This window comes from Natrix helvetica (assembly GCF_964273705.1).
Source record: "Natrix helvetica genome assembly, chromosome: 1".
In the NCBI taxonomy this organism is placed as follows: domain Eukaryota; kingdom Metazoa; phylum Chordata; class Lepidosauria; order Squamata; family Natricidae; genus Natrix; species Natrix helvetica.
Genome location: NC_138548.1, coordinates 174,107,271 through 174,124,042, shown reverse-complemented (window position 1 = coordinate 174,124,042; position 16,772 = coordinate 174,107,271). Strand labels below are relative to the sequence as shown.

Sequence of the window (16,772 nt, the reverse complement as noted above, 5' to 3'; positions counted from 1 at the left end):
GGAGAACCTCTAGTTAAGGTTCTGTGCAGTTCAGAGAACCCCCAAGTCCCACTCCTGGCTGGTCCTGCCCACCACGCCCCACCCCTCCCAGGAGTCCCCATGCAGCCCATTTTGGATGCAGGTAAGTGCAGGGCATGCGCAGAGGCTCAGGGAGAGCAAAAAATGTGCCTACCAGAAGTTTGGAAAGGCTGGGAACAGGCTTGTTTCTGGACTTCAGTGGGCCTCTGGAGGCCAGGGAAGCTGTTTTCACCCTCCCAGAGGCTCAAGGAAAGACTTTGGAGCCTGGGGAGTTTCCCCCCCCCCCTCATGGTGCAGGAGGCTGACTAGGCCACACCCACCATGGCCATGCCCACACAGCAACTGGGCAGAGAACCCCTTGCTAAATTTTTTGAAGCCCACTTCTGGGTAGAAGTGATTTCAGCTCTTGGAGCATGTGTTCCACTCTCTCTTTCAAAACCTCAATTTCAAAACCAGAAAGTCCACTTGGTGAAAAAAAAGCACCTTCGGTTCAAGTCAGAGGACACTCCACTCCAAAAAAGAGGAACACCTTTCACTGTTTTCTACTGCTGCCCATCATCTCAATTAATGTTCAACCTGGAACAACCTTCCAGGAAAGGTGGGCCCAGAGGACTGAGGTGGGAGAAATCTGTGAAAATATCTCCTTCCTACAATCCGTTACACTGATGAAGCTTAGAACTTCTGCCAGTAGAAAGTCAGAGTCCCTTTGCTCCATGGCTTAAGTCAAGGGAAGTGTATCATGCAAATGAGACAATTACATTTCTCGGCTTTTCCCCAACGCTTCAAGCAACTGCAACCAGCATTGAAGGGGAGCGATGGGGTGTGTGTGTGTAAATGTGGATTATTTCCTAATCAATGTGCTTTTGAAGTGCACCTAAGGAGGGATCTCTCCAGGTGAGCAGGAGCCTAATTCTGTAAACAATGGTTCTCTTCTCCTGAAGAAACAAGCATAGCTTGTTTGTTTGTTTGTTTATTTGGATTTATATGCCACCCTTCTCCAAAAGGACTCAGGGCGGCGTACAACATTAAAAAACATACATCCCAAAAGTTAAAAAAAAATTAAATCCATATCCAAAAATAAACCGAATTAAAAGACAATACATTTAAAATAAGTTAAAATTAACAGGCCAGGCCACTAATAGAACACATCCACAACCTGTTGTAGCAGTGCAAATCTGGCATTTATATGCATTTTCAATGTCTGAAAGTGGCTTGAATCATCAATCTGTGATCACTAGGACCTGGAGATTCTGATGAATTCTACTGTTTGGAATAAATAGACTCTATTTCAGCACTCTGAGCTTCCAGCCCTATGCTTATTATCTTGTAATTAATCTTGATGTAGTCAAGTAGATGCCCTCACACAACTATGAATTTTTGAATGTCAGGATGGCATTCATGATTATTTTCTACGCTAAGAAATCAGGAACATACCTGCCTTTCAGTTGACACCTGATTGCTTAAAAATTTGACAAATTGATTGGAGAAATTGACAGCTGACTATGCATTAAGCCAAATGATCATTTTCTACCTGCCTTAGCTTCTGTGGTTGAGGAAAGCTACAGAAACGTAGTAGAACACTGCATCAAAGAAGCAGATTTGTAAAAAAAATAGCAATAAAAGGAGCAAATGCCAGGTAGGGCAACTTTTTAGTGAAATGCACATAAATCAAGATTAAGGCGCACAATCACATTCAACATTGCTACAGTATTAAGGAAGTTCCTTTAGAAAACAAATTGAGCCCTTTCCGTCATTTGCAAAAGACACAAGAACGATTCAGAATTACTTAAAAAGGTAATAATGTTATCTGATTTAGTACAGGTGACTCGATTTGACTTGTGACTGGTCGCTTAACAATCATTTGAAATTACAACCCCCTTCTTCAAAGTTACTTATGATCTGGTTCAGGTTTTTTTACTACCGTTCTGTGGGTGTGGCTTGGTGGGCGTGGCAGGGAAGGATAATGTAAAATCTCCATTCCCCCCACCCCCAACTCCAGGGGAAGTTTACTGCAAAATCTGCATTCCCTCCTGATCATCTGGGACTCAGGAGGCAGAGAATAGATGGGGCCAGTCAGAGGTGGTATTTGCCGGTTCTCCAAAACTACTCAAAATTTTCGCTACCAGTTCTCCAGAACCTGTTGAATACCACCTCAGGTCTGGTTTCAAAGTTACAGCCACTGCAATACTCCTGTGGTTGTTTACAACTAAACAGGGTTGCTGCAGCAGTCCCCCATCTATCTCTGACCAATCCCATTGGATCCTCACAGGTCTTGGCCTATTTCCCATCCAGCCCCTCAGCCACCTAAGGGGGCCTAAATTTGGGCAGCACCATTGCTACCTTTGCAGATGCCATGATGGGCAGGCTTCCTTGGATGGCTCAGTAGCTGGATGGGAAGAAAGCCAAGAATGGAGAGGATCACAAGGAGCAGGAAACAGAGCATGGAGTGCCTCAGGCAGTAGGAGAGTCCTTGAGAGGTCCAGGACATCCATTTAATGGCCACATTAGGGAAAACAGAGGATAGGGGGCTGGACTAGAAGACCTCCAAGATCCCTTCCAGCTCTATTGTGAGTCTAGTTCTAGTTCTAGTGGGCCATGAAGCAAAGCTGTCTCACTTAATCACGTGCAATTGTAAAGGATAGCCTCCTAATCCATATTTAGAGGTAGTTGGTCACTGAATGCCAAATGTAGGAACAAGTATGTATACAAGAAAGCTCAATCTTACATTTGTGCTTGGAAATTTCCCAGGAATATCTTATGATCATTGCTTGAACCAAAATCTTGGATTAAATGAGATTGTGTTCAGTGCAGTGTTTTTATGGTTTGCATTGCATGCTGGCTGGCAGCCCATGTGATGGAAAACACTCCTTCTTCCTCCTGAGCAATGTCTAAATCTTCTATGGGGATGCTCCAGAAATACATTTGGGGGTATTTCTTCAGAAGTACAGAGGAAAGAAGGGTTGGAAGGAAATTGCTGGTGTAATGTGGGATATATCTTTCCAACCTTAATCGATGTATGTCTTTCCAATTTGAGGCTCCAGAAACTCAAATCTGAAGGCTCAAGTAAGAAATACGACCTGCTTGATGTCTGGTTTGGCCAGATATATTTTCCAGTCAGCAGGAAAAACTATGAGAAAAATAGAGTATGGAAATGGTATTTTTCTCTGCCAAGAAGAAAAAAAATGTACACATGTCTATGGAATGGAGTTTTATGGAGTTGTTCTACTTTATTCATACAATCTATCGCCTCTCTATCTCTATATCTTGAGATAGGAAAGAGAGTCTTTTCTGGTCCATATCAGACTGCTGCCAGTAGTAACTTTATCAGTAACCCAAGACTAATTCTGGCTAATTTTTAAATGATCCTAATGATTCCAAAATTTATAAGTCAGTGAAAAAACTCAGGTAACCATTTCAGGTATGTAATAAAGCAATCTAGCAATCTAAAATTATTGATTACAAAATAAAATGAAGGATATAGACATTTTCTGATCTCTTGACATATTCTCTGACCCAAAAACCTTCACATATTTATTATGGTATCCATTAATGGAGAACTAAGTAAAACGTGAATGCTGTGAGGAAAGCAGGATTAGAATGTAAATATACATTGCTGGCCAATCAGGAAAAAGCTACTTTATATGAACTAGCTCCCACAGTTACACTCCTGGTCTTTTTATCACGGCCCTTAGGGCTATCCAAAACATTGAAGAAAAATATTTTGCAAAATATATTAGGGGAGTGAAGGATCGCTTTTCAAAGCATTAAAATAGCACCATCCTTTTGTGGGAATATACGGCTGTTTTGGAAGCTGATCTCAGCTGCCAGGCCTATGCGTGAGTGCACAGTGTCTTAACTTGGCTTCTGGTCCAAGTGGAAATATTGCAGATCTATTTGGCCTCACAGTCCAGTACTTTTATCTCCACGTAAGAGACCTTTATTAGGATCCCAGAGTACCTGCCTCTAAAACCAGAAATCGCAAGATTCAAACCTGGAATCTTCTGCACACAGATATCCTGCCACAGTAACCTATGTTGCTTTCCTGAAAGATGAGATGCATTTTTAAAAATTCTCCACGTTAGCATCACACCCTGACCCTGATAGTACTATCTGGGAAAGTAATCCAAACACTTTCCTTAAGAATTTCTCCATTGCATTCAATGCTGTTGAAAATAACATGATATAGTTCAGTGATGGTGAACCTATGGCACGCGTGCCACAGGTGGCACGCGGAGCCATTTGTCAGGGCACGTGAGGCACTGCCCTGTCAGCTGGCCGGCACGCATGCGTGCGCTGGCCAGCTGAGTTCACCCTTTTTTAAAGCCATTTTTCGCCCTGCCCAGGCTCCAGAGGCTTTATAGGAGTCTGGGGAGGGCAAAAAGAGCCCCCCCCCGAGGCCCTCATAAGCTTCCCTGAAGCCTCCGGAGTGCAAAAAACCGGCCCTACGGGTAAACAGGAAGTCGGGAACGGACTTCTTGTTTGCTTGGAGGGTCGTTTTGACTGCTCCAGAGGCTTCAGGGAAGCCTCCTGCATGTCCCTGAAGCCTTCAGAGTGCTTAAAATGACCCTCCAAGCAAACCAGAAGTGACTTCCAGTTTGCTCGGAAGGTTGTTTTGAGCACTCCGAAGACTTCAGGGAAGCCTCCTGAAGGTCCCTGAAGCCTTTGGAGCGCTTAAAACGACCCTCCGAGAAAACTGGAAGTGACTTCTGGTTTGCTCAGAGGGTCAATTTGACTGCTTCGGAGGCTTCAGGGAAGCCTCCTGAAGGCCCCTGAAGCCTCCGGAGGACTTCCAGGGGGCAGGGGAGGCTGTTTTTGCCCTCCCCATGCTCCTATAAAGCCTCTGGAGCCTGGGGAGGGCGAAAAAAGCATGCAAAAATGGGGGGGGGGGGCAGTCAGAGGTGGTATTTACCGGTTCTCTGAACTACTCAAAATTTCCACTATTGGTTCTCCAGAACTTTACTTTACTTTATTTCAAACTTTTATACCGCCCCCTCTCCCAAAAGGGACTGGTCAATAGCTGCTGAATACCACCTCTGATGGAAGTAATGGAAAGATTCAGAAAAAGAAGGTGGTTCAGTGTTCCTAAAACTAACTAACTAACTAACTGTATGTATACATACATACATACATACATACATACATACATACATACATACATGCACACACACACACACACACACACACACGTCTGTCTGTGTGTTCTTAGGATACTATTTTGATTTTTCCTCCCTTGTAAAGTTTCCCTCCACTTTGGATGCTATTTGATCCTGATGAGGCACAGTTTAATCAGCTCTATGCTATAACCCACTGGCAGTGCATAAGACATCCATGCAGAGGGCCAAAAGAATCAAGGTAACAGCTGTGACCATTTTGACACTTCGTATTGTTTTCCTTCTTTTCTTTCTTTTTCATATGGTCTTTCAACAACAGCCGTGACCGTGTAACTCAAACCTAACTGTTTTTTTTACATGCCCATTTTCAAGGCTTCAATGGTAAGGTCAAGACTGTAGTCTTGCTCTCCCCCCCCCCCACCTTGCCCCATAGATGCACTTGGCATCGATCCCTTTGAGATGCATGATTACAAGTAACCAGAGAAACATTGAAATATAATAGCAAGAAAATGTATTAGTAAAGGCATGTTAGTCTTTTAGTAGGATGACATTATCTATTTTATTTATTTTGGGAAATTTATATTTCTGCCTGTTTGCACATGGAGATACAGCTACATATGTAGATAACAATTTACTCACCAAAGGAGAAAATAATAGCACTTAGACTTGTATACCGCTTTTTACAGCTCTCTCTAAGCGTTTTACATAGTCAGCATATTGCCCCCAACAATCTGGGTCCTCATTTTACCCACCTTGGAAGGATGGAAGGATGAGTCAACCTTGAGCCTGGTGAGATTTGAACTGCTGAACTGCAGCTAGCAGTCAGCTGAAGTAGCCTGCAGTACTGCACTCTAACCACTGCGCCACCTCAGCTTTCAATAGGTGCTATTGTTTGTATGTGTGAGTGCCTTTGAATCATTGATGATTCTTGATGACTGCCTAGACTTGTCCCTACAGTTTTCTTGGCAAAGAGTTCAGAAGTGGTTTGTTCTTGCATGCTTCTCAGGCTGAGGAAATGAGGGGAAATCACCCAGGGGCTTTGAGCCTGTGACAGGGCTAGAAGTTATAGTCTCCTAGTTTTTAGCTTGGTGCCTTAACCACTACACCAGCTGTCTTTCTGTTAGATTTACCCAAACAATATTATAGCATTCATTCCACATGAAATCTCAGAAAATGGAATCAGCTTGTTAGCTAATATGAAAGACATCTCCTTCGTTGTTTCAATAAATGCAGCCAAAATCCCCGTTGGTTTATTTTAAGTACCCAGAATAAATCTAACAAGGGACTCTTGTTGAAAGAAATGTTTCATGTTTTCCATTGTCATCCTAATATGAAACAGGCAAAGTTTACAAAACTTGGAAAATGGAGACAACTTGATGTTAGCAATAGAAATGGGGCTAAATACAGCTTTTAAAAGAAAGCTGGAAATAATTATGACATGTAAACAATTGACCTTACTTTTTTTTTTAAAGCTAGAATTAAGATGCAGAAGATATCAGATTTATTTAGAGACAGTGGCAGTACTGTTATATAGAATACGAGTTTAAACTAAAATAAACTTTTATTAGCAGTATTTAGGAGAGAAAGAAGTGAATTGCATTATGATATTATATCTGTCTTTGTTCAGTTGCTGGGGAATTGTAGTTTTTATCATAACAGAAAAAGGAAACAAATACAAAAGAAGTGCGCTTATTAATTATATGTAATTAATTCAAATTTAATTTTATATTTCATATTCAGGTTTTATCCAACTCACCCACTTTGGGGGGAAGGTTATAGAGGCAGAGGATCAAATGTGGAGGGAAGCTAGTTCAAAAGCCCTTCTTTATCATGATCTTTTAGAAGAGTCAAGCTTGCAACATTTTTGCAAAATCTAATGAGATAATCCAACCTTCTGGGAACAATTGCTTAATAATGAGGGCAATGAAATGTGATAAGTAAGGCAGGTCTATTAAAATAAATAATCCTTTTATTAGAAACATTGAGAGTATTTTCTAGTAAGTTTGATTTCTTTTTCCCCTTCTCTTTTTCATAGCTATCTTTATATCTATCAACCTCTCTCTCTCTCACTCACTCACTCACTCACTCACTCACTCACACACACTCACACACACATACACAAACACCTATCTCTATCTATCTTTCTATCTATCTATCTATCATCTATCTATCTATCTATCTATCTATCTATCTATCTATCTATCTCTCTATCTCTCTATCTCTCTATCTATCATCTGTCTATCTATCTACTATCTATCTGTCTATCTATCTATCTATCTATCTATCTATCTATCTATCTATCTATCTATCTATCTATCTACTATCTATCTATCATCTATCTACTATCTATCTATCTATCTATCTATCTATCTATCTATCTATCTATCTATCTATCTATCATCTATCATCTATCTATCTATCTATCTATCTATCTATCTATCTATCTATCATCTATCTATCATCTATCTATCTATCTATCTATCTATCTATCTATCATCTATCTATCATCTATCTATCTATCTATCTATCTATCTATCTATCTATCTATCTATCTATCTATCTATCTATCATCTATTGAATTGATTTCCCATAGATATAGAAGAAACTATGCTCTAAGAGAGAGAGATGGTTCATCACACTGTTAGACTCAATGTACAAAATGGCAGCTTCAAAGATGGTAAAAATAGGTCAATAAATTTCATTACATAAAATAGCTATTCAAAGTCTCAAATAAAATACATGCAAATAAATGCTTTGAATTTATTATTAGCTGAATTTAAAAAATAAAAGAGGCCATTTAATAGGATCATGTGGATAGATCAGGGTTTCTTTCCACCCAGATTGAACCTATCATTCAATGATCAGCATAGCCATTCACACAATCAATATACTGTAAATCATAGTCACACTCATTTGGAAATGAACCCTGTTGACCATCCTGGGTTTTCCAAGGTTTGTTTACAAGAGAATGTATGGCTGCAAAGCCTAAGTCTTCCAGTTCTTGCAAGATCTCTCAGACAGAATGAGACTGCTCTGGATAAGGAGTTGCAGAACCTAAGCCTTAAAAGGCCTTGTTATGGAACCAGGTCATATAAATTTACCAGTGTTCTGCTCAGAGTCACATTGGTGACATTTTGGCCACAGACAGATTCCATCATTCACTGCCTGTACAAACCTGCCAACTCAAACTCAAGCAAGTTTGAGAAGTAGGAGCTGTTAAACTATATTTCACAGGGATCAAGAAGTTTTAAACCAGGTCTGCCGTCGAACAGCAATGCCTAAAGATCAATGTGCTATCCAGATTGTGTTTCCAGAGATTCAAGACTTCACAAAGATCCACTTGTAGCGATCTTTAAAAAAAAATCCTAGCAATATCTGTTTAGAAGTACATCATTCTATTCCCACCTTGCAAACTGTGGTTGCGGGGCTCCTGACTTCTGTCAGCATTGCACAAGTTGCATGCCCTAACTACGGTCATGAATACATAAATGGTCTAAATAAATCTTCCTGAAATGTGATGCTCTTCGAATGTCTTGTGACTACAACTTCCAGCATCTCTGCCATGGCCAAAGACCAACAGACCTGGATACATTAAGTTGAGAGAAGCTGATCTAGATTAGAATAAGAATCTTGACTGACCACAAAAGTAAAACTCATAAAAAAACAAAAACCCCAGACTGATTGTTTTCCATGTTCAGCATTAACCACTGAATTCAAATGGCAATGATTAAAGCTGACTGCTTTTGGATTTCTTGGCAAATGGCATCAATTCAACATTGTTAAAAGTCAGTGAAATAACACTGAGCAAAAGAAACATCATCTTCATTCCTTTCTCCCTGCAGTAAAGCAGTGTTTCTCCTTCCTCCACTCTCATCTCTGCAGTTCTGCCCCCTCCTGCAGGAAATCATTTGACGACTCTTGGCCTGAAGTCAAAGCACACACATGGAAAGTGCAGAGAAGGCAGAGGTAACCATTTAGCGTTCATCAAACCACAATTCTCCTCTGGCTTGTGGAACTGGCCTAATTTCAGTAACACCTACTCATTTAAAGGTTGTGGAGTTCTTAAAACTTAATTAAGATTTGGGCTTTGCTTAGTTCCAGGAATTGCAAATGAAGTCTTTGAAGTTTATACTTTACAACAGTTTAAACAGGGTTGGATGGCCATGGTGGCAACTTTTGGATAGGTAAAGAATGAACGAGCCAAGGTGGCACAGTGGTTAGAGTGCAGTACTGCAGACTACTTCAGCTGACTGCTAGCTGCAGTTCAGCAGTTCAAATCTGACTGGCTCAAGGTTGACTCAGTCTTCCATCCTTCCCAGCTGGGTAAAATGAGGATCCGGATTGTTCAGGGCAATATGCTGACTCTGTAAACCACTTAGAGAGGGCTGTAAAAAGCACTATAAAGTGGTATATAAGTCTAAGTGCTATTGCTAGTGCTAACTCACTTAATGTTCTCAGACCAAAGTGAGAGGGAGTAAGATACAAACTGGGTGATCCAATTGGGGAAGGCCATGATTCCCTTCCCCCACCCCAGAATAGACTTAAAGGGATTTCTCTACCCCAACCAACCTTCACTAACTGGGTGAAGCCTAGTTTATATAACCCACATGATAGTTTTTACTGATTGCTTGTGTCAAAACAGAGATCAACTTTTAGGATTTGCAATCAAAGAGGGCTCTGGAGGCTGCAAATACAAGTCCAGGCTTGCCAGTTGAGAATTCTTGACCCCAGAAAACCAGGATCCTAAAAGTGAAAGCCTTAACTGATGTGAAGATGAAGATACACAACACATGCCACACATCTGTTCATTTCTCTTGGCTTGATCAGTCAGCATATTTCACATTTATAATCTTTCTTTTATTTAACTTTGGCCATTAAGAGTTAAACTGAGGTAGTTTCAGGAAGGTTTTTATAGAAGAAAGTGGCAAATGACACCCACAGAACTTTTATTAAAAATATCTGAATATTTTGGAATGTAACATAAGCACATTTTACAAATTAGATTGGCAGAGGCAAAAACTATTTCAAGGGTACCATTGAAATGTAACATAGAAACTGAGGCCAAACAAAGATTATATAGGCACAGGATCTTGTCTGAATATTTACATCCCAAATAATTAGTAAAAAAAATTATGCTAGAGGAATTCTACTTCAATTATCTTCTGGAAATTCAAAAGAGTTGGGGCAAGTATTACTTCTTTGCTAGAACTATTTCACAACATGGAATCTAAGTATGGAAGATCATATTAAAATAATTCATTTTAGTCATTTGGGGTATATCCATAACCTCATCCATGCATCTGCAGAGATAGGACCCCATTTCTAACTGTCACTACCATAAGCTGCAAATAAAATTCTGATTATGCACTAAGCTATTATGCCTTCTAAACTACAGGTTATTTAGTGCAATTTCAATAAGGTATGGTTTAGAGCAGTCATATCCAAGCCATAGTCTTTGGATCACATGTAGCCCTAGACATCTAGAAATGTGGCCCCACAAGACCTCCCGCAAATAAAAAAATATTTATATACATTATTTATATTATATATTTTATATTTGGCCCAAGACAATACATCTTCACTCAATGGCCCAGGCAAGTCAAGATGTTGGACATTATTGGTTTAGGGGGATATCTTCCCCAGTCCTTTGGGGAAGAATGGAATTAGCTGAGCTCATACAGTAAGGTATGAATTAGTCTTGTTAAAAGATTATGTTATATAACCCATAATTCTACTTCGTGCCGCATCTCTTCTGCCATTTCTATGCATCCTGACTGGAAATTTTGGCTTGGCTTATCTCACAATCCACTAATTTCAAATTAATGTTCAAATGCCAGAAATGTAACCAGTGCTTGCTTTTTGCACAATAAGCACAAAACATACAACTACACTGTAATTGGAAAACCAGAAGATCATTATGTATATATATTATTTTCTTTGGCCAAAAACCTCAGATGATAGTTGGGGATGGAAATCTAAAGTTGATTCATACATTATCCACACTGTGTGAGGCTGCTGCTTCAACATGGATATATCCCAGTTTCAACATCTCAGTTGAATAACTATGAGAAGAATGGAATGTAATTTGCTGTTTTTAACCCCAAAGTGTATGCTCAGTTAATACCACAAGGTTATCAAATTTAAATGTTACTCCTATATAGTGTAATCTATTTAGAAAGACACAACAGTCAATAAATGGAGAAAAATGATTATATTTTAATGTTAAAAGCTATTTTAACATATTGTTTTCCTAAAGACTGTATTTGTATTATGCTTCTACATGCTCAGTATATTTTAGTTCTGTCTGTCTCCCTTTTAGAAAAAACACACAAAAATGTTGGCATTCCTCAAGCTGATCATTCTGTCTAGAATGTTTTTACATGAAAATGCATCATTTTTTAAAACAAAGCCTTTGTATATAATCTATTTCAAAACAGCTCATGTTTTCATCATACAGTACACAAAAACGTAGGGAGTAAAACATGAAGAGGCAAGAGTACAACAAATCCCAGTGCCCATTTATCATGGCTACAATCCAACACATTCAATGTGGAAACCTTAAATCTTAATTTTGGTTAAGACTTGCACTGATTGATCCTTCGAATTCTTATGAGGCAGCAAGGAAAACAAGTTTTAAAGTCACTTATTCATCAACTTAAGAAGGGTGGTGCATTTGAGTAAAGACATTATGGATTTATCTAATAATGGAAAGATTAATAATTTCTAGTAATATAAAATGAGGATCAGATGATATGGCACTACCAAGCATAGAAAGAAAAAAATTAAATAGGAACATTATTATCCTCTAGATAGCCTTTCATGATTAACAGTGCTTCCAGGAGCTGAAGTCAGGTTATGGAGTACTAAGAGAAGATACTTTATTCAAAGGAATATAAATTAATATTCTGAGAACTGAATGAGGTTTGCAAGGAAGAAAAATTCATGGCATATTAGAATATTCTCTAATGTTCATAAATAGAAATCAGGAAGAAAAGAAAGAAACCAGAACTTTGCTGTAAGATGAATTGCATTAGCACAGGTCCAGGCAGAGAGAGAGGGAAACTGCTGGTCCTCCAAATGATGCTAATTAACCCATGAGGCCCAACTAACATGACCAATGGAAATAAATTCTAGGCCACAAGTTCTGAACAGCCAAAAGTTCTCAGACCCTAGTATAGGACACCCAAACAGTCAATGTATACTACAAGTACACGGTAGTGATGTTTTATCCACCTTAGCTTCAATGCTTAACCTAATAATTATGATACAAATCTGTCCTTAGTCTCGTTTTCTAGTCATTATAGCAAAGAAGGAATTCATGGTTGAGTTTTACAGTGTTTGCTGCTCAATGTATAATCATCAACTTCTTTACCAGAATATTTTGGCCCAATTTAACATTTAACACTAATAATCTCCCTCCTTTCCTCCTTCTCTCCCAGAATAAAGATTATTCAGATTCTAACAAGCTACAATTCATAGATGAAATACAGTAAAACAGTAACCATATGGGAAATTTATATATATATATATATATATATATATATATATATATATATATATATATAATATAATATATATATATATATATATATATATATATATATATATATATATAGATATTTCTATATAAGGTAAATTGTTCTGTATATGCTGAAAGTAAAATTTAAATAAGGATAGAGGGAGGAACCAAGGAAGGAAGGAAGGAAGGAAGGAAGAAAGGAAGGAAGGAACTCATCCATAACATATCCATGGCATAAGCCATTCCAGCATGCTGTATCATTTACATGTTTTACAAAATTCAGGCCAATGTTATGGGATTTTGCATTCTCTCTCTCTCTCTTTCTCTTTCTTTAATCTTACAGAGTCTTGCCAAATAAGAATCACAGAAAATATAACAGTAGAACAAAGATATTATTTCTGAACATGCATTTGACTTCTCAATTATATATATCTAAAATGCATGTTACAACTAGAAACAAGACTTGCATCTGTTGAATGCATTAAATGTGTAGCCATAAATTCTTCATATCCTTTAAATCTACTGGATGTAAGTGGAATGTGGAAAGCAAACAAAATCTAGAAAATTCCTACAAGCAATTTCAGTTCAGCTTAAATCAACCATACAGAATCAATTATATAAGGAAACTTTATAAAAAGTGATTGCTTTTTTCTCCTTAGTCACTAAGGAGAACGAATGAATGAATAGGTTCATATCTATAATCCCTGCAGTTTATTTTTTTAAATACACAGAATATCCTTTTGTCATAGGATCATTTGTAAGAAAAGCTTTTCTATTAGATAAACTGATGAAGAAGCATGTAATTTTAGATATACATATTAACTATGTGAGTATAGAGAGTGGTAAGGACAGCCAAGAAGATTATAGGAAGCTCACTTCCTGTCATTCAAGATACTGCTTATGAGTGCTATGTGCTTAGAGCTTGAAGCATTGTTGGAGACTCCACACACTCACTTTTTGGTTTGTTTCTGTTGCTTCTCTCTGGGAAGAGGTTTCAAAGTATTTCTAGCAGAACTTCCAGATTCTGTAATAGCTTTGTTTCCTATGACACCCGTCTGGTAAACTTGCAAAATTCGTTTTTCTCATTGTGCACATGTATACATCTGAACTAGACTGTGTTGTTTCTCTGTGTTGTATAGTATATGTGGGTATATGCATAATTTTGCATTCATTTATTTATTTTGTCATGTTTATGTAGCATGTATTGGAGGTGGTGACCCTTTGAGAGCTGTATGCACTGAAATTTCATTTTAATGTATGCCGATTAGTGTACATTCAAAGTGACAATCGAGTTATTCTAAGTCTTCTATATTTGGTTGGGGTAAATTACGATGTAAAGCTTGTTATTAATCAGTTGTATCAATCAAATTGTGCATTCAAGACGTCAATCATACAATTCAACAATTCTGCAATTCCGCACAGTGCACATCACCATCACCACAAACCAGGCTCCAAAAATATCCTCTATTAAAATATCCTGAATTTTGATTACCAAATGTGCTTGCAAGTGATTGTTTCCTGCAAATCCTTTGGCTGTTCACAATCAGATGTACTCTCCAGGAAGAATGTATAGCCCAAGGTTATTTACTGTTAGGAGAGCAATGGGCATGAAAGAATTCTCTGATGAGTGATGAAATGAAGTTTGAGATGTGATATATCCCTCTCCTTTCCTGTTTCTGTCTCAGAAGAATACACTCATACCCACACCTGGAAAAATCTTTCCCCAGAGCTGAGCCAACCAACCTGGTTCACAAAAGCACTTCCTTAAATGGTATCAAGGACTTTATATGCAAGCCTACGTTTAAAAAGAAACATATGCCAGCAAGACCCCCAAAGCAGTGTTTCTTACAAACCCTATCCCACCCACCAAACGGTTAAATACAACCTTTTTTTACATTGCAAATGAAGTTCAGACTTTCCTGAACTCTGCACTCAAGAGGTTTATTCAAAAAGCAAAAAGAAAATAACAGTAACACGATTCCAGAGGCAAAATGAGTCTAGAAACATCAAAAGAAAAAGTTTAGAAAAAGGTACAGAATATGGTTAAGCCTCTAAAATTTCCCCTTTTTAAGGTTAGCCTCCTTGCTTCAAATACAGGCTCCCAACCCAACTCAAAGTAAAAGGGAAAAAAAGTAACTTGAGAAATGCTTGATATCTGGCAAAGTTGCATAGAAGAAAATATTTATATGGTGATATAGATACATATACGACAATTCTCAATTCTTAAGTGGGATTACTTACCCTCTTGTTGTGCCAAAATGACGGAGAATTGTGACACAGTAAAGAAGAACAAAACGGCTCTCTGCACACAGCTCATCATGTTTAAATAATTTTAAACATGAGACTCTATGTGCAAAAGAGAATGAAAAGGGAAAAAAAGGGGGAGGGAAAAATCAAAAGATCACCATCAATTGCTTCCTGCCCTGTCAACCACTGGGCCTGCAGAGAACTCAGCCACAGGCATTCCTGTGTCTTGCCCTTAAATAGGGAAAGCCTTGGCTTCCTCTACTTGCCAGCCCCTTTCTGAAATTTGAGAGGAGGTCCCATCCCTTTCACATGAAATCAAGTGATTAATATTTCTTTTGGCCTTGCAGTAGGAGCAGCCAAAATGAAGTAGATACATAACACATCTGGAGTGCCTGAGTCTGCAAAGCTTTTAGCCTGTGCATGTTCAGATAGGAGATGAAGGCTCTGAAGAGCTGAAGTGGAGGTGGAGGTATTGAGGTTTTTTTTTTGCTTCCGGCAGATAGGGAAAAATGAATGTGGAATGGGGGATTTCACTTTTTTCTTTGTAGGAGGACCAGGTGTATTTAAGGTAAAGGTAAAGGTTCCCCTGCACATGTGTACTAGTCATTTCCAGATCTAGGGGGCAGTGCTCATCTCTGTTTCAAAGCCGAAGAGCCAGCACTGTCCAAAGACTTCTCTGTGGTCATGTGGCCGGCATGACTAAATGCTGAAGGTGCATGGAACGCTGTTACCTTCCCACCAAAGTGGTCTCTGTTTTTCTACTTGCATTTTTTACATGTTTTCGAACAGCTAGGTTGGCAGAAGCTGGGACAAGTAATGGGAGCTCACTCTGTTAGGCGGTGCTAGGGATTCGAACCGCCAAATTGCCGACCTTTCTGACTGACAAGCTCAGCGTCTTAGCCACTGAGCCAAGTTTGTTTTCTAAATACAATAAGCAGGATCACTGAGAAGACTAGGAAGGATGGAAATTGGCAGTCCTTGAAGTTGTTGCTGAACTACAGCTTCCTTTAGGTTCCCAATTGGCCACTTGGCTGGAGCTGCTGGGAACTGTAGTTCAGCAATATCAAAAGTATAAAAGACTCCTCTCTCTGACCCACATGGAATATTTATAATGATGGGAAGCCACATAAAAGATGGCAAAAGGGACCTTCATTGATAAGCAGAGTGAGTTTTGTCAGCTAGTTTGGAATATGTACTGACTGATGCCAGAAACCAGCCAGCATTCAGTGCCATCTCACTTAAACAAGAAGCCAAGAGAGCAAGACAATGAGTGGTTGAAACAACAACCTTATCTTGTGCTGAACTATGATTCTAATCATACCTTATGATAACTGAGTATATGAGATTCCTACTTCCAGAGATTGGTGACCTGGAGTTTCCAAGCTCTAGTACACAGGTGTCAAAGTTGTGGTGTCACATTGCAGTCATGTGATGATTCAAGAGGTTTTCCCATTCACAGAGCTGGGGTGGGCATGGCCTGAATGTGACACATCCATCCCATGGGCTGCCAGTTTGACACCCCTGCTCTAGTGCAATTGAATAGGCTTTGTTGTTGTTAGTTGCAAAGTCATGTCCAACCCATCACGACCCTATGGACAACATTCATCCAGGCCTCCCTGTCCTCTACCATCCTCTGGAGTCCATTTAATCTCATGCTTACTACTTTGGTGACTCCATCCAGCCACCTCATTCTCTGTCGTCCCTTTCTTCTTTTGCCCTCAATTGTTCCCAGCATTAGGCTCTTCTCCACTGGGTCCTTCCTTCTCATTAAGTGGCCAAAGTATTTGAGTTTTATCTTCAGGATCTGGCCTTCTAACGATTAGAATAGGCTACTTTTCTTCAGATGGTGGGAGGGTGGGAGAATATCTAATCAAATA

At 39.1% G+C, this 16,772-nt stretch overlaps 1 protein-coding gene across 1 annotated transcript in view; it reads right to left on the bottom strand.

Annotated features, from left to right (window-relative positions):
* COL3A1 (collagen type III alpha 1 chain) overlaps positions 1-15,113 on the bottom strand; it is a 77,560-nt gene extending 62,447 nt beyond the window's left edge. Inside the window, exon 1 of the mRNA XM_081939040.1 lies at positions 14,890-15,113. Coding sequence (XP_081795166.1) covers positions 14,890-14,968 — 79 coding nt within the window. The 5' untranslated portion in view covers positions 14,969-15,113. The remainder of the gene's footprint in view (positions 1-14,889) is intronic.
* Between the last annotated feature and the right edge of the window lie 1,659 nt (positions 15,114-16,772).